Source organism: Podarcis vaucheri (assembly GCF_965113315.1).
Source record: "Podarcis vaucheri genome assembly, chromosome: 10".
NCBI lineage: Eukaryota > Metazoa > Chordata > Lepidosauria > Squamata > Lacertidae > Podarcis > Podarcis vaucheri.
This window is the reverse complement of record NC_138748.1, coordinates 39107936-39129375: the sequence shown is the minus strand read 5'-3', so window position 1 is coordinate 39129375 and position 21440 is coordinate 39107936. Positions and strand designations below refer to the sequence as shown.

At 44.3% G+C, this 21440-nt stretch overlaps 1 protein-coding gene across 2 annotated transcripts in view; it reads left to right on the top strand.

Moving 5' to 3' along the window:
- CCDC38 (coiled-coil domain containing 38) overlaps positions 1-21440 on the top strand; it is a 30351-nt gene that overhangs the window by 2212 nt on the left and 6699 nt on the right. For both annotated transcript variants that reach the window (XM_082240787.1, XM_082240786.1), the window contains exons 3-9: positions 971-1053; positions 2679-2847; positions 3460-3527; positions 4650-4813; positions 18463-18543; positions 19229-19443; positions 20217-20330. In XM_082240787.1, coding sequence (XP_082096913.1) covers positions 971-1053; positions 2679-2847; positions 3460-3527; positions 4650-4813; positions 18463-18543; positions 19229-19443; positions 20217-20330 — 894 coding nt within the window. The remainder of the gene's footprint in view (positions 1-970; positions 1054-2678; positions 2848-3459; positions 3528-4649; positions 4814-18462; positions 18544-19228; positions 19444-20216; positions 20331-21440) is intronic.

The window sequence follows — 21440 nt, the reverse complement described above, 5'->3', positions numbered from 1 at the left end:
ATTCATGCTTTTATACTGTATTTTATGCTGCTTCTATGTTATATTAAAATTAAGTGTTTTAAATTTTTTGTTAGCTGCCCTGAGCCCGGTTTTCTGAACTGGGAAGGGCGGGGTATAAATAAGAATTTATTTATTATTTATCCCTGGTGCAACGAGTGCAGCACCATCACTAGAAGACCACCACTACTACTTTGTCCCTTGACATGCATCACTGCTGCTACGGGCAGTGATTTGTGTTTGTTTTCTTCCCCATCGTTCTACACATGGCGCATGTATTTAAATTGTTCACTTACTAAATTTCTGCTCCATAACTCATTTTTAATTAAGCTCACAGAAGTTACTACCCCACACACTTTTTTTTACTAACCTGCCTAAAGCCTAGTACACTGTGCAAGCTTCAATGCTGGCCACAGCGGCGGAAGCATGGAAAGGCAGGCTAAGAAAAATATTTGTCTTCTTCCAAGGCAAGGAGGAAGACTGTGGTCTGTTCCTTCTCTGCCAGCCTGATGTACTTCTTTGCTGGTTGCGGAGGAAGAGACTTTCCTTTCTCTGCCGGGAACATGGAAAACAAGCAGGTTCGCAGAAGAGAAAAGTCATCTGCTCATTGACTTTACTACTTGGAATTCCAGGCACTCACTGGCATGGAATTCCTAGGTGCCTTTGACGGCTAGTCTGGTACTTAAATATAAAACAGCCATAAACTTCAGCACAAAGTGCTCCCAGAACAGATAATATATATCATTTTATGCTTTTTTTCTTGTAAAGGGATTTGGGAAACTCACAGAACTGATGAATGAAAATCAAAAGCCATTCTCATTCCTGCTGGATAACTCTTTAGCTAGTTTTTCCTTGAGTTGAGATTTGCCATTTTTAATGGTTTGGGATTGTGGGGGGCTGGGAGTTGAATGCTAATATTCCTAAATGGTATTAGAAAGCAAATAGTATTTTCTTTCATATTTTATGTGGCAAGATGGCAAACCAAAGAGCCCTTTCAAAGCCATGGATGCTGAAATATATCTTTATAGAGATATTGAGTGCACAGAAAAAGAAAAGGTATGTATTTCCAATTGTCAAATATATAATTGACTATAGTTGCCATTGTAATTGTTTTCATTAGTTGTTTATTTTTATTTTTCAAACTTTCATTAAATGAAAAATCAAGCATAAATGAAAACATCACAGGAAACAGAAATATCAGAGCAGAGACGCAAAAGTAGGCCAGAGGTATCAGTAATACCTTCCAGACTTTTAGTATAATAGAAATTATAACAAGTCTAAAACATTTTTAAAAACACAATTAACATGGAGAGCCCTTATTTTCCAAGGGTTTGTGAAGCTCCACAGATTCTTATTTTATTCTATCATCCACAGCCATTTATAGGCCAGGTGAGCAGTTTGATTTTATTGTTTTCGTAGATAATACAGAACACAACCAAACAGAAATTTACTTTTTTTTACCTCTAGAGGCTCTTAGTTTATAAGTCATTTTTTCTAGTAGAATTCCCATACCTTCATGTATTTATTATTTAAAACGTTTGCCCTATTAGGTTGGAAAAGTGGGGCAGTTTTGTGTAGAGATAGTACATACTTCTCCCAATACAGTGGTACCTTGGAGAACAGCTTAGTTTATGAACAACTTGGATGAAGAATGCTGCAAACCCGGAAGTAGGTGTTTGGGTTTGTGAACTTTGCCTTGGAAGCAGAAGATGTTCCGCTTCCTATTGAGTAAATTGTAAATTTACTCAATTTACTATTGTAAATTGAGTCCCCCGCTGCTATGGGAAAGCACGTCTTGGTTTAAGAACGGACTTCCGGAACAGATTAAGTTCGTAAACCAAGGTACCACTAATTCATATACAATGGTACCTCAGGTTAAGTACTTAATTCGTTCCGGAGGTCCATTCTTAACCTGAAACTGTTCTTAACCTGAAGCACCACTTTAGCTAATGGGGCCTCCTGCTGCCACCGTGCCACCAACGCACAATTTCTGTTTTCATCCTGAAGCAAAGTTCTTAACCTGAAGCACTATTTCTGGGTTAGTGGAGTCTGCAACCTGAAGCGTTTGTAACCTGAAGCGTATGTAACCCAAGGTACCACTGTAATGGCAACAGTTGTAAAACAATGTTATGAGACAAGCTCCTCTAAGCATGTAAATCTGTTAATTGGATGCGTATGGGTGGCTAATTTTTATTAATTTTTTGGCATGAGGCTCACTCTTCTGGGTGAAATGCCCACACTCATGTGTACATGCATTCACTCATAGACACACACACACACACACACACACACACACACCCCTTAGCATCCTCAAAAATTGTTCAGAAGCTGCAACTTTGAGGGCTTGGAAGAAGAAAACATATTAAACCAAATTTTGGGCTGTTGTATTGGCTGTCATTTAGCTTCTGGCATCATTCAAAGTTCACATTTGTTTGGACTTGCATAACTTAGAGCCTTTTCAGTCAGTGAAATGACGCGTGGAGAAATGTTCACACACCCTCACCCAGCACAGTGACTTTGATCCATTTTTTCCTCCCCCATGTCTGCTTTTATACATCACTCAGTAGATCCAATCATGGGTCTTGGGTGTCTCATCTAGTTCAGTTAAGTGTGAAGTTTAAGTGAGAGAAGAGATTACGGTACCGTTCTCAAAAGCTGGATAACATGGATTTCAATTTCAGGTTAGAACAGTTCAACACAATCTGAAGGTGCATGAAAAGAGCACATTTTCATCAAGAGCTAGGTCTCGAAAGGCTCTCAAAAAGCTGGAAGAAGCCATTGAAAGAGAAACAAAACAAGAAATAGAGAAAGAGACTTCTGCTCTGGACTGGACTCTTGCTTTTGCAAAGTGTGAGTGAAATGAGTTACAAAAATATAAACCTGAGTTTACCAGATCTTGTATTTACCAAGAATTTTCAACTATTCATATGCAGGATCTTAACTTGTTTATAGATTAATTTGATTAACTTGGACTCTTGTGATTAACTTGTTTATAGATTAATTTATATACTATAGAACCTGTAGTATAGGTCATACGTAACTATAGAACCTGTAGTATAGGTCATACGTAATTTAAGATATATATTTAAATTCAAAAGAAGGTCCACAACTTGTGATAATATAGAATTCTAGATTCCTGCACCTTAGAGCCAGAGCAGCAGCTGTAGCTATGGTTTGTCAATTCAAATATCGTGGCAAACCTCTTTCTGATTCTAGTTTGCTGACTCATCATGAACCACGGTTCATTGATTCAGGTATCACACCAAATCATAGCTTCATTAACCATGGTTTGGCATTGGGTCCACATTGAGATAGTATGCAAAACTAGTGAATCCAAGATAATGTCTGGAAAGATGGTTATACTTCAAATATTGTTTATAATTGAGAACACATTAAGTTTATTTAAACCTACAAATTGCAGAGGTTTGAAGATGGAATCTAACAATTCTAACTGTTTTAAAGGTATTCAGAGTGATAAGCAGTCTATAACAGAATACATCAATGAACAGAAAGAGTTGTTTCTACTGGAGGTAACCATTTTGTTTCATGTAGTTGGTGCACTTAAAAATGGGAAAGTTCTAGTTACAGTAGCTTCAGCTACACACTGGAACATTTCTGTTTAGTTCAGAACAGATCACTAAATCAAAGTAATTGAGCACTAAACATGGTGGCTGTATGGCACTGATTTTGTTTGGAATAAATCATCCTTTAATATGTACTCACTGTCTTAATTCTAAACTATACATTCATTATTTACTATTTAGTGTCCTGACTAATTATATTGGTTAGTGAATAAGCCTGAGTATTCCATTCTGACCCCATGTACCAAACGGACATAAATTTGACATCAAGAATCACAAAACAGAGAAACCAGTAGGAGAACACTTCAATCTCCCAGGACATTCTATACAAGATCTCAAAGTAGCTGTTTTACTACAAAGGAATTTCAGAAATAGACTGGAAAGAGAAGCTGCTGAATTGCAACTCATTACCAAACTTAAAACCATGGAGAGACCTGGTCTGAACAGAGACATTGGATTCTTATCTCACTATACATGACTAAGCCATTTCTCACCCCTTGCCTTTTCCTGTAAGACCTATTACAGTCGTTAAGAGTCGTCAACAGGCTCATCTCAGCTATCTGCCAATCTCCCATTCCCACCACCCTTCTGAGTAATACCCCTCCCCACCTTCTCACTATATAGAAGGGTCTGGCAACTTCTGTTTCAGTGTATCTGAAGAAGTGTGCATGCACACGAAAGCTCATACCAAGAACTAACTTAGTTGGTCTTTAAGGTGCTACTGGAAGGAATTTTTTTTATTTTGCCCATGTACCATTAACAGCATAATAAACCTGCCCAAGGGAAGACAGAAAAAAGTTTCTGACTAAAAACCCAAAGATTCCATAAACCCCGATTTACCCTTAAGTTAATGAGAATATGGTTTCTCTGTAGCATGCACTAGCTGTCTGATAGGACTATTAACTTTATTGCTGTTAGGATGAGAATGCTTGATCGAAAAGCCTTCAGGGTACTAATCTGAAAGAGTAGCAACCAGGCCTTGCATAGCCTTTTTTTGCATTCAGCTTTGCAAGGCGCTTGAATACGAAGATCCTTTTGTGCTTAACTTTATGCAATGTTTCCCCTTCCCAGTATGCGGTTAAAACGAAACGACGCACCATAGCCAAGCTGGAGGAAATGGTATCGGAGGAAGAGAGGAGGGCCAAACTCGCCGAAACAAAATTAGAAGAAGATGCAATAGCATTTGATGAGTTTCTCAAAGAAAACGACAGACGTTCTGTTGATGCTCTTAAAAGGTTAGACACTTTGTTGCAATCTCTATTATTAATGAGAGCCAGGGTGGTGTAGTGGTTAAGAGCGGTAGTCTCGTAATCTGGGGAACCGGGTTTGCGTCTCCGCTCCTCCACATGCAGCTGCTGGGTGACCTTGGGCCGGTCACACTTCTTTGAAGTCTCTCACCTCACAGAGTGTTTGTTGTGGGGGAGGAAGGGAAAGGAGAATGTTAGCCGCTTTGAGACTCCTTAAAGGGAGTGAAAGGCGGGATATCAAATCCAAACTCTTCTTCTTCTTCTTCTTCTAATAACAAGCTAGATGGTTTGACTGTGGGGCCTGCACACGGAGAATTCTCATAGGGCTTGGTGGTCCTGTTTGTGCCCTCCTACCTTCCCACGCAAATGTGCTCACACAGGCTGCCCCAGTAGCCATTGCAAAGAACAGGAAGGCCACGTGGGTCCTCTGTATCGCTGTAGCAGACATTCTTCAAGCATGATGTGACCCAGCCACTGTTTTCTTTTCTTGCTAGTACGCTCACAAGTAAGAAACCTGGGGACTTTACATCCAAAAACAAGCTTTCAACAACCCCAGATCATTCTACCCTGCCACTAGAAGATTGCCCCCATTAGATCCCAACATCATGTCTGACCAGAGATTACTTTTTGCTGATGTAGTTGCCGAAATGTGATGTCTCTGCCCCAGTTTTTGCTAATATACCTAAGAAGAATGAATGGGGGGGGGGGGAGGTCATTATACTGTACTTACAAATAAGGAACTGACAACGGTATCAGATGAATTACCGTATTTTTCGCCCCATAAGACGCACTTTTTCCCCTCCAAAAATGAAGGGGAAATGTGCCTGCGTCTTATGGGGCGAATGCAGGCTTTCGCTGAAGCCTGGAGAGCGAGGTGGGTCGGTGCGCACTGACCCCTCTCGCTCTCCAGGCTTCAGGAAGCTCTGCGCAACCCTCGGGAGACCGGCTCCGAGGGTTGCGCAGAGCTGCCTGCAGTCCTGGGACCAGCGCAGCTCTGCCCGGCCACCGGGAGCCGGGGGAGAAGCTCCGCCCCGCTCCCGGTGGCCGTGCAGAGCTGCCTGCGGTCCTGGGACCAGCGCAGCTCTGCGCCACCATCCCGAGCGGGGCGCTAAGTCCCGCCCCGCTCGGGATGGCGGCGCAGAGCTGCCTGCCCTCCCGGGACTGGTGCACTTCTCCCCATTGCCAGCCCCACAAGCTCGGGGGACAGCGGGGAGGCAGAGCGTGCCTTCCCACTGTTCCCCAACCTGGTTCTTCCAGCCCCGCACCTGGAGGGGAAAATTTTTTTTCTTTATTTCCCCCCCAAAAAACTAGGTGCGTCTTATGGGCCGGAGCGTCTTATGGGGCACAAAATACGGTATATATATTTGAAACAGCAGTTCATCAAAATGTTAGCAGCTCACTTGAATAGTTCGGTTTTCAGTAGCCATCTGTGTGCAGGAAGAGGGCAAGATGAATGGGTGTCAGCAGGGAGGGTGTTATAGGTTTTGGTGGGAGAGAGCAAGGCCTCTACCTCAAGCTTGGGCATAATGGCTTTGACGAGATGGGTTGGAGGGTTGGCGTTTGCTTCATTCTCTAATGTTATTTCCTCTAGTCCATTGACTTTTAAGAGGTGAGGAATTTCTGGTTGATTCTTATGGCTGCAAGTTTCCATACCGACATTGAGAGGTTTTTAAATGCGCTGTGCAAGGTGTGACTGTCATTAGCGGAACAATTCGTCAGTCTGAAAATGTTCATTGGTTTTGTAATGCACTGATTACTAAGGAAACAGTTTGAAACTTCCGGTTCGGCGCCAGCGCTAATGGCTGCTCCCTCTCCGAGCTCCGGAGAGAGGACGGCTCTGCGAGTTCGGGTCTGACCCGCTACGGCAAGCGGGGGACCCCTAAAATCACAGGAACGGAGCCTGTGAACAAGGAGATTCGGTGGGCACCTGAAGCGCCCCCCTTTACCGCAGAAAGAGCCTTTTTAAAGGCTCCGGAACGACAACGGGGAGCGCGGTGCTGAGAATCGCTACCCAGCCCGCAGGGTGAAGCCGCGTCGCCATTAGTGGAGAGCGCCGATTCCTTCCTGAATAATTTGGACAAAAAAGACCCGTGAGTAAGATTGAACCTCTATTCGTGTCAAAACTACTTGAAATTAGGCTGAAAACGGGAAAGGCGAAAATTAAGGAAGTCTGCCTTCCCCCGACTGCATGACAATTAAAGCAACGAAAGTTACTAAGCTGCATCCGTATGGGATATTGTTTTTAACTGCTTGAATCCGACATCTGGACTTTGACTATCCCCTCTAGCTTGCAGGGCAGAGGGGAGGAAAAAGCGACTTTATAAGCTGCATGATCAATTTAAAGGAAAAGGAAATTCTCTGCAGCCTTCAACCTGGCACAAACTGCTTATAAAATAAAGGAACACTGAACTGACTCTAGATTCCTGTGAAAGTAACAAAGTGGAAGTCTTACTGCTTACTTGATACAAAGTTTTGGGACTCTGGCTACAATATATCAGGGAAGGCTGGGACTGTATCTATTGGGAAAGTGTTGCAATATACATATAGAAGCCTCCTGATATACTTGCTTTTTAAATACTCTTTGTCTTTGTTTGTGGACATTTTGATTTGCTCCCTCTAGAGGGTAAATTAAAAGTTGCTATACCTTGGGACAGTGGAATTTTCCTTTAGGAGAAGACTCCCGTGGGAAACGACCTTGGGATATGAGTGGCCCAGCAGACGAGATAAGCACGAGAGCCAAGACAAGGCAACATCAACAACAGCTACAGCAACAAAAGAAAAGAGGCTCGATCTCAGGCATAACCCCTACAGTGACAACAGGACAAGAAAAAGGTACAGCAGTCTCCATGGATGCAGTGTCGCAAGCCCTTCTTAAGATAAACCAATCTCTGGAGAATCTAACAAAGCAGACGGCAGAAAATACCAAGAAATTGACAGAGAATTCACAGAAATTGACAGATTTAACAACAAGACTTGACCTGAATACAGAATCTATAAACAGGCTTACGCAAGAAAATTCTGCCACACGTCAAATTGCGGAGGAAGCCAGAACTATTGCTGGAGAGACCCAAGAAAAATTAGAACCGATTGCCAGGAAGGTCTATGACCACGACGCAACTCTGGCATTGTGGGAACTACAAAGAAAAGAAAGGAATTTGAAATTACGATCAATTCCAGAGGACGAAGGAGATAATCTTACGGACTTCTTAATGCAAGAGTTTGCTGATGCCTGGGAAGATCTAGAGGAAGACGAATTTAAAATCACAACAGCATTTAGACTGGGCAAAAAACAGAACAGAAAGGCACCGAGAGACTGTTTGATTACCTTGAGATCGAAGGAGGAAAGAGACAAAATTTTAAGACTGCATTTTGAAAAAGCCTTACAAATCGGGAACTCACCGATACAGATCTTTAAAGATATTCCTAAACACATTCTGGACTTGAGAGCTTCTTATAAGGATTTGGTCTACCTGCTGAAGAAGAACACCATTCTCTTCAGGTGGGAATTTCCACAGGGATTGTCTTTTGATTACAGGGGGAAGAAGGTGAAAATAAAGACGATACAGGATAAAGACAGGTTCCTGCAAAGAAATCAAGAAGACTTACAGAAAGGAACTGTAGACCCAATTGCTGAGCAAAAGAGTGTAATAGACATCTTGAACCTCTCGTTTGGACAGAACCTTCCACCACCAACAGAGGAGGAACAACAATTGGGAGCTGTTGGAGGAATACCAGAAAAATAACAAGATGGCCCTGCAATTCCTTAGTTGGAATTGTAATGGGATGAACATGCCTTTGAAGAGACGACAAGTATTCCATATTTTGTACAGAGAACAACTGGACTTGATTTGCTTACAGGAAACTCATATAACTAGAGCTCACAGGAGACTGCTTATAAATAAAAGATTGGGACAAGAATTTATTTCGTCGGACAAAGTGAAAAAAAGAGGAGTTGTGATTTATGTAAAAGAGAAGTGGGCCCCAAAAATGATGTTCAAGGATGAACAAGGAAGATATTTAGCGGTGGAGATACAGGTACAAGGAGAAAAATTTTTGATAATTGGGATCTATGCACCAAATGAAGGTAAAGCAGAATTCTTCAAAAAACTTCATGAAACCTTGATGGACTATTTGGAATATAATATGATAATTATGGGAGATATGAATGGCGTAGTCTCTACAAACATGGACAAGACACAAAGACTGACACTTACTAAAGAAGGGAGACTCCCGAAGACCTTCTTTGAAATGACTGAAAATATGGACTTAATAGACATCTGGAGAACAAGGAACCCTCTTGAAAGAGAGGGAACCTTTTTCTCCCAAGCAAAGATGACCTGGACCAGAATCGACCAAATATGGGTTACTAGTGGAATGGCTCCGAAGATTAAGAAGGTAGAAATCTGCCCAAAAACCTGCTCCGACCATAACGCCGTGAAGATGGAAATGAAATTTACAACAACTGGTCAGTTTAGATGGAGAATGAATGACACCCTGTTTCGAGATAGAGAGATCCACAAGAAGGCCCAAAAAACTCTAAAGGACTATTTTGAAATTAATCTAAAGGGCGATGTGGAAAAAAGAGTGATCTGGGACGCAAGTAAAGCTGTGATGCGAGGATTTTTGATTCAACAAAACTCAATAAAGAAGATATTAGGGGATGATTAGCTGCTTGTGCTTAAAATGGTGCCCCTTCAGAGTTTGTGCGGCCCCACAAACCTCTGTGTGTGACAGAGCTCCTCAGACATGTCTGCTCTAGTCACTGTTAGAGTCCGACAGTGGCTGTTTGCGGAAACGCCTCCAACAAAGAAGTTCCTTAACGGAAACACGTCTCCTGGACTCACGACGTGACAGCTTCCGACGAAGCATGGGTCTCCCTGCAATTGCTTCTGACACCTCCCCACTATTTTCACCGGACGTGTCTCTCACCCCTTTCTCCCCCCTGCTTCCTGCCTGCGCTGCTGCATCTCTCTCAGTATCCCTGAGATCCTCCTCCAGAGACCCCGCGCTCCCCCTGCTGGTCCCTGCTTTGGCTGTTGAGTCTCTCCCAGTCTCTGGGAGCCCTATCACCTCCTTTCCCTCTGAGGTCAGTTCCCTGACATCCACCTCCCCTCCAGGGCCCCCTTCCCCCCCGCCCCCTCCCTCTCCTCTGGGCGGTGAGGAGCTGAAACCCCGAAACGAATCCTCTTCATCTTCCGACGTCTCGAACATCTCCCTCCATCGGTCTTTGTTCCGACTCGCTGAATCCTCCTCCACCTCGGAATCAGAGAACCCCTCCAACTCCTCTTCTTCGTCTGTGGTGGCGAAGTATTCCCTCCGGAACCTCGCCACTGGCTGGGGTTTTCGAGGGAATCTCTGATGAAAAGTTTCAATTAGAACCTCGTCATCTACATCCTCTGCTCTGACCCAGGTTTTTTCCGACTCCGGTTCCCCTTCCCACATTACCAAATACTCTACTTGCTCTCCTTTCCACCTGGAATCTAGGATCTCCGCTGCATGGTAGCTGTGTTCTTTTTCCTCCATCGCTGGTCCCCTATTGACCCTCCCCTCTCTGTCCCCTATATACGGTGACAGCAACGATCTGTGGAACACTGGGTGCAACTTCATGTGGTTCGGTAACCGGAGTCTGAAAGCCACTGGGTTGACCTGTTGCGTGACTTCAAATGGGCCCAGTCTTTTGGGTCTTAACTTCTTACAACCTCCTTTAAATGGTAACCCTTGGGTGGACAGCCACACCTGGTCTCCCACCCTAAGGCTTTCCCCTTCCCTTCTGGTTTTGTCTGCCTGCCTCTTATATTCCTCCTTCGCCCGGTTTAAATTAAGTTGGAGTTGGCGATGGATCGCTTCCATTTCTTCAACGAACTGTTCTGCTGCTGGAACGCTCCAGTTCTCCCCCTCCCCCCCTGGGAAGGCTCGGGGATGACACCCGTGATTGGCCAAAAAAGGGCTCATTCCCGTGGACACGTTCTCTGCATTGTTGTAAGCAAATTCTGCCAACGCCAGCTTCTCCACCCAATCATTCTCTCTGTCATTAACATAACACCTCAAATATTGCTGGAGGACACCATTAGCTCTTTCCGCCTGCCCGTTGGTTTCTGGATGACGGGCAGTAGAGAAATTAACCTCTACATGCAGTAAGCTCATGAGCTTCCTCCAGAACCTGGAAGTAAATTGTTTCCCTCGGTCCGAAACCACCCTCAAGGGGGCGCCATGCAACCTAAACACATTTTCCACAAACAATTTGGCGGTTTCTTCTGCTGTGACCGCATGTGAGCAGGCTATAAAGTGTGCCATCTTGGTTAACAGATCTACCACCACCATAATGGCTGTTTTCCCTTTGGACCTGGGCAGATCAGTCATAAAATCTATTGCCACTGCCTCCCACGGTCTTTCCGGCGTGGGTAGTGGTTCTAATAAACCTGCCGGTGCCCGCCTCTCCCCCTTGGCTCGTTGGCAACGGTCACACCCTCTCACATATTCACGCACATCTTCCCTGACCTTGGGCCACCAGAATTCCCTGGTAACCAGCCACATGGTTTTGTGTTGCCCAAAATGCCCTGCTGTGGGGTTATCGTGCAGTTGCTTGAGTACCTTTTCCCTCAATTCCCCTTCAGGTATGTATAACGCTCCCTTGTAGTACAACGCCCCATTTCTCTCCTCAAAACCCCCGGGTTTGTCTCCCTCCCTCCTAAGACTCCTGAGTTTGTCCTGGGCGTATACATCCTGCCCCGTTCCCTCTACCAGTTCCCTTTGCCCCACCAATGCCGCCCCACACACCCAGCGGTCCTCGGGAATGACATGGGTCTCTTCGGGTACACCCTCTCCCTCCAAATATTCAGGTTTGCGTGAGAGAGCGTCCGCCCTAACGTTCTCCGGGCCTGGTACGTAACAAATCTCAAAGTTAAATTTGGAGAACTCCTGGGCCCATCTCAACTGCCGTTGGTTGAGCACTCGCGCAGTTCTCCAATACTCTAGATTCTTATGGTCCGTGCACACTTGCACCTTCTGTTGTGCACCAATTAGTAGGTGCCTCCATCTCCGGAAGGCCTCATAAATTGCAAGAAGTTCCCGGTCGTACACCGTGTAGTTCCTCTCAGACTTGTTCAGCTTCCGCGAAAAGAAGGCACACGGTCGCCACTCCGACCCCTCCTTCCCCGGCTGCAGAAGAAGCACCGCCCCTATGGCTCGGTCCGACGCGTCTGTTTCGACCCTCAGCTTTTTTTGTAAATCCACATGTAGAAGTTGTTCGCCAGAGGCGAAGGCCCTTTTCAGTTCCTCAAACGCTCGCTCCGCCTCCCCCGTCCAAACAAACTTCTTTTTGCTGCTGAGACAGTCCGTGATGGGCGCCGTCAGGTGGGCGAAGTTGCGGATGAACTTACGATAAAAGTTTCCAAACCCTAGGAGCCTCTGCACATCCTTCTTGGTCTTGGGTGTTTTCCATTCCAGCACCGCTTGAACCTTGCCGGGGTCCATGGCCAACCCTTTGTCTGACAAGCGGTACCCCAGGAATTCCACCTCCTTGGTATGAAACTGACACTTCTCCAGTTTCACCCACAGTCGGTTGGCTTGCAGCCTGCTCAACACTTCTCTGACGTCTCTCACATGTTGCTCCTCATTCTCCGAATACACCAACACGTCATCTAAGAAGGCCACGCAATTCTTGTAGAGCAAAGGCCCCAGTACGTGGTTCATGAAAGCTTGAAAACACGCGGAGCCTGTTTGTAATCCAAAAGGCATAACTAAGTATTCAAATGCCCCCAAAGGGGTGAACATGGTGGTCTTCCATTCATCCCCTTTCCTTATACGTATCAGGTTGTACGCCCCCCTTAGGTCCAGCTTTGTAAAAATCTTTCCCTTCCGCACCCTGGTCAAAATATCATCAATCCTGGGCATAGGAAAAGCCGCCGGCTCTGTCACTGCATTTAGGGCCCGAAAGTCACATACCAGCCTCGGCTTGTCCGTGTTTTTTTTGTCCACAAAAAACACTGGGCTACCCCCCGCTGCCTTGGACTCTCTGATGAAGCCCCTCTTCAGGTTCTTGTCAATGAACGCTCGCAACTCCTGCATTTCCCTGTCTGACATGGCATACAACTTGCCTACAGGAAGCTGTGCTCCAGGGAGTAAATTGATCTGGCAATCAAAGGGTCTATGCGGAGGTAGTTGGTCAGCTTCCTTCTCGCTGAACACGTCGCTGAGATCAGCATACTGTGGTGGCACCTTCCCCTTCTCCACTACTTCAGTCCCTGCCAGGGTGGCTTGGGCCCCTGCTGACCCCTTTTCCCCCCTGCAGTGTTCTAAGCAATGTGCGGAACCGAAGGAAACCACTCTTTGATGCCAGCCCACCAGCGGATCATGTAGGGCTAGCCAGCTCATTCCCAAAATAATGGGAGCACCTCCCAAGGTGGCCACATTAAACGCTATCAGTTCTGTGTGCCTTGCCACCCTCATTATCATTGGGATGGTCTGCAAGCTGACTCCTCCTCCCAACAGTTCCCTGCCATCGATCGTGGTCACCTGCAGGGGGTTGCTTAAAGGGATAGTCTGTATCTGGTGTTCAGCAGCAAACTCCTTGCTCATAAAATTGCAGGAGCTGCCTGAGTCCAACAGTGCCTTTATTTTTAGGGGGTGTCCATTTTGCAGCTCTAGCGACACTTCAATCACTAGAGCCGGTCGAGGAGCTTCTGGCACTGGCACTTGGGGAAGGGGCACTTTCACTGCTCTTTGGCCTGGCTGCAGTGCCCTGATGGCAACCAGGCGTTGGCTTTTACCTGCTCCGTTTCTCCCTGCTCTTCCCCCTCAACAGTTCCCACCATCCCTTGCCATTCCTTCCTCTGGGGGCAGACTCTGGCAAAGTGGCCTGGCTGTTGGCAGAGATAGCATTTCCGGGCTCCCTTTCCCTCCTTCTTCGCCCCCTCACTGGGCTTTGAAACTGCGCGCGCGCGGGCTGTTCCGATTTCCATCGGCTCTGCCGGCGGGAAAGCTGGCTCAGGAATGTCTGGAATGCGTAACTCCTTCCAACGTTCCCCTCTCCCTTCCCGCCTCTCCAAGGCTCTTACCTCCTGGCGCGCTCCAATGGTCAGCGCAGATTTGGTCAGCTGATCCATAGACACCGCCCTGGGGCTCCTGGCCAGCTCGTCTTTCACAGCTGAAGAAAGACCTTCTTCAAATAGCATCTGAATGGGTGCTGCCGATAAATCCCACCCCAATCTGTGAATCAGCATGGTAAATTCAGTCCAGTACTCACGGACAGATCTGCTTCCCTGCTTGCAAGCCATTAACTGTCTGCGCACCGCCCCTTCCTCAACGTCGCTGGAAAACATGATATCCATTGCACGAAAAAATTTCATAGTGTCCTTTAGGATATCGTTGTGCGTTGCCATCAGGGGTCGAACCCAGTCTCGCGCGCCCTTCTCAAGATGCCCAATTACAAAAGCAACTCGAGATTCCTCATCAGGGAACTCATCAAACTGGACATTCAGGGCATATTGCATTTCAGTCCTAAAGGCATGGTAATCCTTGGGGTCCCCCCCAAACTTCTGCACCAATCCTGGTACCTTTCTGGGGAACTGAGTGGTTCTCCCCTTCTTGTCTGCATCTTGAGCCCTCCTCTCCTCGAGCCTCGCCGTCTGCAGCGCCAGTTGGACCTCCAATGCTCGGCATCTTTCTTCCAAGCTTGGATCAGCTCCTCCCCCTGCTCCGGCTGGGTCGCTCATGATGCTTTCTCCTGCACAGGCAGCGTACAGAGACTGTCGGACTGCTATTAGGGGATGATTAGCTGCTTGTGCTTAAAATGGTGCCCCTTCAGAGTTTGTGCGGCCCCACAAACCTCTGTGTGTGACAGAGCTCCTCAGACATGTCTGCTCTAGTCACTGTTAGAGTCCGACAGTGGCTGTTTGCGGAAACGCCTCCAACAAAGAAGTTCCTTAACGGAAACACGTCTCCTGGACTCACGACGTGACAGCTTCCGACGAAGCATGGGTCTCCCTGCAATTGCTTCTGACACCTCCCCACTATTTTCACTGGACGTGTCTCTCACCCCTTTCTCCCCCCTGCTTCCTGCCTGCGCTGCTGCATCTCTCTCAGTATCCCTGAGATCCTCCTCCAGAGACCCCGCGCTCCCCCTGCTGGTCCCTGCTTTGGCTGTTGAGTCTCTCCCAGTCTCTGGGAGCCCTATCACCTCCTTTCCCTCTGAGGTCAGTTCCCTGACAGAAGAGAAAGCAGAATGAGAAAAAGGAAAAACTTTTGGAAAAGATAAAAGAAGGAGAGAAAAAATTAAGATCAAACCCAAAGTCCCAGGAGATTTTAAGGGAGATTAAGTTATATCAAACACAATATATGGAATTGATGAACCAAGAGATAGAGTGGAAAATAAAGCAAATGAAACAAAAGACATTTGAGTCGGCAGACAAATGTGGTAAACTTTTGGCATGGCAACTAAAGAAAAGACAGAAATTAAATACAGTTACAAGTTTAGAAGTGGATGGAAAGACTATATCTAAACCCAACGAGATAAGAAATTGTTTTGTGAGCTATTTTAAAAAACTTTATTCTCAAGGACTACAAAATGAAGAGGACATAGATAAATTCCTTAACAAATTTGGATTACAGAAAATCTCTCATCAAAGCAAGATGGATCTAAACCAGAGAATTACAGAACAAGAGATAGAGGGTGCCATTCAGGACATGCAATTGGGCAAATCTCCAGGGCCAGACGGACTGACTTCCAGATATTACAAATCTTTAAAGGAATGGCTGATACAACCGTTAAAGGACGTCTGTAACGAGATCTTAGAGGGAAAAAGGGCACCCGAATCGTGGAAAGAAGCATATATTTCACTCATACCAAAGACAGAGACTGAAAAGACTCAACTGAAGAACTACCGCCCAATTTCGTTACTCAATGTGGATTACAAAATTTTTGCAGACATTTTAGCAAAAAGATTCAAAAGAGTACTGATGGAGAAGATTCACAGAGACCAAGCAGGCTTTCTCCCAAAGAGACACCTCTCAGACAATGTTAGGAATATAATAGACATTTTGGAAAAGTTAGAGGTGAACATAAATACTAAGGTAGTTTTGATATTTGTGGATGCGGAGAAAGCCTTTGACAATATTTCTTGGAGTTTTATGAAAAAGAATCTTCATGGGATGGGGGTAGGACAAGGATTTGAGAATGGTATGGGTGCAATATATTCCGAACAAAAAGCTAAGTTGATTGTAAATAATGTAATAACTGAGGAACTTAAGATAGAAAAAGGAACACGACAGGGGTGCCCAATTTCTCCATTGCTTTTTATTTCGGTCCTGGAGGTGTTGCTGAACATGATTAGAGAGGACCAGCAAGTTAAAGGTGTAAAGGTCGGAGCCAAACATTATAAGTTAAGAGCGTTTGCAGATGACTTGGTATTGACCTTGCAAGAGCCAAACACTAGTACAAAAAGAGTGTTGGAAATAATCCAACAATTTGGACAGGTAGCTGGATTTAAATTGAATAAACAAAAAACTAAAGTCTTAGGGAAAAATCTAACAGACATGGAGAAGAATAAGTTTCAAGAAGAGACAGGTTTGATGGTGGTTAAGAAGGTGAAATATCTAGGGGTTAATTTAACATCTAAAAACTTGAATTTGTATAAGGACAACTATGAAAAATGTTGGTCAGAAATTAAAAAAGATCTAGAAATATGGTCAAATTTGAGATTGTCAATGTTAGGCCGAATTGCAGTGATTAAGATGAATGTATTGCCTAGAATGTTATTTTTATTTCAAACTTTGCAGATTATTGACAAGATGGACTGTTTCAAGAGGTGGCAGAAAGACATTGCGAAATTTGTCTGGCAGGGCAAAAATCCCAGAATAAAATATAAAATATTAACATATGCAAAGGAAAGAGGGGGATTTGCCCTGCCGGACTTAAAATTGTACTATGAAGCAGCAGCATTCTGCTGGCTGAAAGAATGGATGCTCCTCGAGAATACAGATATCTTGGACTTAGAAGGTTTCAATAATGCATTTGGTTGGCATGCATATCTATGGTATGACAAAATTAAAGTGCATAGTGCCTTTAAAAATCATATTGTTAGGAAAGCGCTGTTTAATGTTTGGATGAGATATAAAGATCTGTTGGAAAACAAAACCCCTAGATGGTTGTCACCTTTAGAGGCTAAGGCACACAAGAAAGTCAATATGGAGGTCGGATGGCCAAAGTATTGTGAGATTTTAGAACAGGATGGAGAGAAATTGAAATTAAAGAGCCATGAAAAACTAAAACCCAAAGTACAAGATTGGCTCCACTATTATCAAATAATGGAGGTTTTTAAACAAGACAGGAAAATTGGCTTCCAGGTGGAAAAATCAAAACTTGAGACAGAACTGTTAGAACCCAATACTAAAAATTTGTCAAGAATGTATAACCTGCTGTTGAAATGGAATACACAAGATGAAACAGTTAAATCAGCTATGATTAAGTGGGCACAGGACATTGGTCATAATATTATGTCTGCTGACTGGGAAAGGTTGTGGAACACCGGTATTAAATTTACGGCATGTAATGCCTTAAAGGAAAACGTGATGAAAATGATCTATAGGTGGTACATGACCCCAGTTAAGCTAGCAAAAATTTACCATTTGCCTGATAACAAATGTTGGAAATGTAAGGAAACTGAAGGTACTTTTTATCATCTTTGGTGGACATGCCCGAAGATTAAGGCTTTCTGGGAAATGATATATAATGAAATGAAAAAGGTATTTAAATATACCTTCCTTAAGAAACCAGAGGCCTTTCTCTTGGGCATTGTCGGCCAATTGGTGCCAAAGAAGGATAGAACTTTTTTCATGTATGCAACAACAGCAGCAAGAATACTGATCGCAAAGTATTGGAAGACACAAGATCTACCCACCTTGGAAGAATGGCAGATGAAAGTGATTGACTATATGACATTGGCGGAAATGACGAGCAGAATCCGTGACCAGGGAAAGGAGACTGCGGAAGAAGACTGGAAGAAATTTAAGATTTACCTTAAGGACTATTATAAACTTGATGAATCTTAGAATGTCGAGATTTTACAGAGAGAAAGGGTTGCAGTAATATAAGATTAGATTAAGAAAGGACTATGATGAATTAGGACGGGAAAAAACATTTACAAGTTGCTATAAAAATTTGGACATGAGGATGCAGAAAGGGGAGGTATGGAGAAGTCCGAGGAAAGAAGTTTATGAAAGGACATTATGAAATTATACTTGTTTGTTTGTCTTTTGTTTTTTAATGTTTGTTTGTTATAAAAACTTTTGTAAAACCAATAAAAATCTTATAAAAAAAAAAAAGGAATTTCTGGTTGATTCTTATGGCTGCAAGTTTCCATACCGACATTGAGAGGTTTTTAAATGCGCTGTGCAAGGTGTGACTGTCATTAGCGGAACAATTCGTCAGTCTGAAAATGTTCATTGGTTTTGTAATGCACTGATTACTAAGGAAACAGTTTGAAACTGGTTTTCAGAGTGATTGCAGATTTGTGCTACTTGTGGACAAAAGCAAACCAGACTGTTCACCTATTTTCTGGGGGGTGCAGGCAGAAAAATGTGTTTCTATTTTAAAATCTGCCTATATGCACCCAGAATTACAACATCTATATTATTTTTAGTGCAACTCATGAAGCAAAAGCTAAAATGGAGGTGACATCGGAAGTGAGGTCAGCAATGAATGAGCTGTTCTCTCTTAAAAGGTGAGTTCTTTATTTCACATATTTAGCAAAGCATAACCTAGGCTGCTGCCAGGTTTTTTGGGGAGGTGGTTATGCAGCAATGAGTGTTCATCCTGATTTGCTTGCAGGGTGTTTATACATCTATGTGTAAGTCATTCACTTATTCAACACTTCTTATTGCATTTCCTAATTGGTTTTCAAACTACAAGAAGTCAGATAAGGGATAACTTCTATAGCAGTTTTCATACTACAGCTTGCACAAGTGGAATACTAGTTATGCATTTAGTTCTTTTTTATATTGCTCAAGGCCTGCACATAATATGTCAAAGCCCTTCTCTGAATGGAAAATACCTCTTGTAGGCAGGATAGCTATGGATTCAATACTTTCAAAATAATAGAATTTAAACACTAACACACATATTGTTGCACGCTGCTGCCACCCCGCACACAAACAGCAGGTAGAGAAATAAATTGTGTGCGTGTGTATTAAGATTCAGACTTACTTAATATTTTGAGCTAAAATGCTAATTCTAAGATGAAACAAACCTTGATGTGACTCCCATAACTGTGATAAAAACTCTTGTTCATTTGCTTTTGCATTGTTTATTACAATAATGTCAGTTTATTTTCTTTATAACATTTGGCTGTTGTACTTCACTAAAATATGACTGCTTGCTTATAAATGATCGTCCTTTAATGTCTGCAGTGAAATTGCAAACAGTGAAGATAATCTGAGACTGTATTTATCCTACGAAGCTTTTTTGTTGAGTGTGTCTCCTAAAGAGTGGCAAGAACAACAGATGGCAAAAAAGAAGCTATTGAAAAAGGATAAAAGAGACGTTTCAAAGTCTTTGTTTTCTTTTCCTGCTCGTGAGAAAAGCAGGATGGGGTCTACTTCTTTCATATTACACCAAAAAATAAGTAAGTATGTCATTTTAGTACTGTCCACTAGAAACTTATATTGCACTGCACCCCTGCATGTTAGGAGTCACTTCAGTTCCCCCTTTTTTCAATTCTCCCAGAGTGGAAACTGAGAAACAATGTCTAAGGATCAATGTTGTTCCCATATCTGCCCCATTGATGTATAAAGTGCAGACCAGTGAAGCAGTATTTTAGTTTGCTGGATGATGCAAACTCGACATTCCCAACTGATGGGATGGCAGTCCTTGTTAGCCTTCTGCCTTCTCTTCCACTTCAGGGTCTGACTGGTCCTGCCTAGAGTCAGTGAAGGTTGGGTGTGACTGGTTTTTTTAGGAGCCTTGGTTTTTCTCATCGTTTACCTTGTATTTGAGAGATTTAAAAAACAACAACAACTTTCTAGCCTTTGTTTTGTGTCTATTGTACTGTTTCCCTCCAACTTTTACCTCACAGTGGTGTCTGCTCTCTGTGAACCTTCTTCCTTCCTTCCTTTTCCCCTCACCATCAGTTTGGCTCTGGTACTTGAAGGATGTGGTATTATTATACCAAGTTAGACCATTTGTTCTATCTAGCTGTCATCACCCTTAACAAATCAAAGTTCCTGGGATTTTTTGAGGGAAGTCATGACTGTTAAACCAGTATACAGTATGAGTGCTTTAAAAGTATGGTGTGGGTGTGTCCCACTCTGGTTTGGATTTAGCAAGCTGCTGTGTATAAATAGCCTATCAAGTTACTTACTACCAAATATTCCTGTGCTGTTTGAACCGCGTCTTTAGACAAATGGGCTCATGTCAAAGGGCAACATAATCCCAAGAAACTGCTACCTTCATCATCGACATCAGTATGTTTTTCTGAAACTGATGCGAAGAAAGACCATCAGAAAAGCCAAGGTAAGGAGCCAATGGGAAGAAGGACTTTCTTGTAGGAATATCATCTTTGCCTGCACCAGATATTCCAGGCAGGACCGTATTATGAATGGAGGAAGGGCTGCGAGAGCCACAGTGGTGTGTAGTGGCTAGAGCAGGGGTCGGCAACGTGTGGCCAATGGGCTGGATGTGGCCCACAAAGACTGTTTTACCAGCCCACAAGCCGCCCTGAACCACCTGCAGAGCGAGTCCCCAGTGCAGCGCGGGCACTCGCCGAGCGGTGCCAGAAATCACATCTGCACATGCACAGATACCAGAAATCGCATCTGTGCAGGCGCGATTTCCGGCGTCTGGGCATGTGCAGAAGCGATTTCTGGCGCCACAGAGATGCGCAGACGTGATTTCTGGTATCACGCCGTGCCAGTCCGGCCCACGAACGATCTCCGTGGGAGTGATCCGGCCCATGGCAGGTAAACCTTGCTGACCCCTGGGCTAGAGCATTCGACCAGGTTCAAATCTCCATTCAGCCATGATACACCCACTCCCCATCTGGGCTTCTGGACAGAGTCTTCCTCCCAGATCCCCAGGGGTACCCTGAGGTATTGCACTTGATCAAAGGCGGTGATGCACCAGCTCCTGGGAACAGACTAAGGATTCGACCAAATGCCTTATCCACCATTGCCAGCCAGGGCAGTCAGAAATGGGGCAGGCAATGGAGATTTCCCCTCTGCTAACTTCTGTATGCAGCTTTTGATTCCCCCCCCCCCACTTTGGAAGTTGGCATAATGTTATGCCAGTGTTGGGGATGGGATCAGTCTCCCCTGCCCCCCTCCACTACATTTTGGCCACTCTGCCAGTATGGAGTAGTACCGGTATATCTGTGACGTTCTGCTGGCATATCATCATTGGGAGAGACATATTTGGGTTTGTGGTGGAATACCAGGGCTTCTCTAATTCGTCCCACCATCCCTGCCACCAAAGTATATTGAGTATTGGATTGTGTCCCAGCTGTATATGATCTAAGAGCCTTAAATTGTGTGCTGTGAAGCATACGCCTCCCATTGCCCATCTGTACAGCAACAGTTTGAGGGAATACATCGCTCTTTCCACCAGGGAAGCTTCTGCTCTGTAATT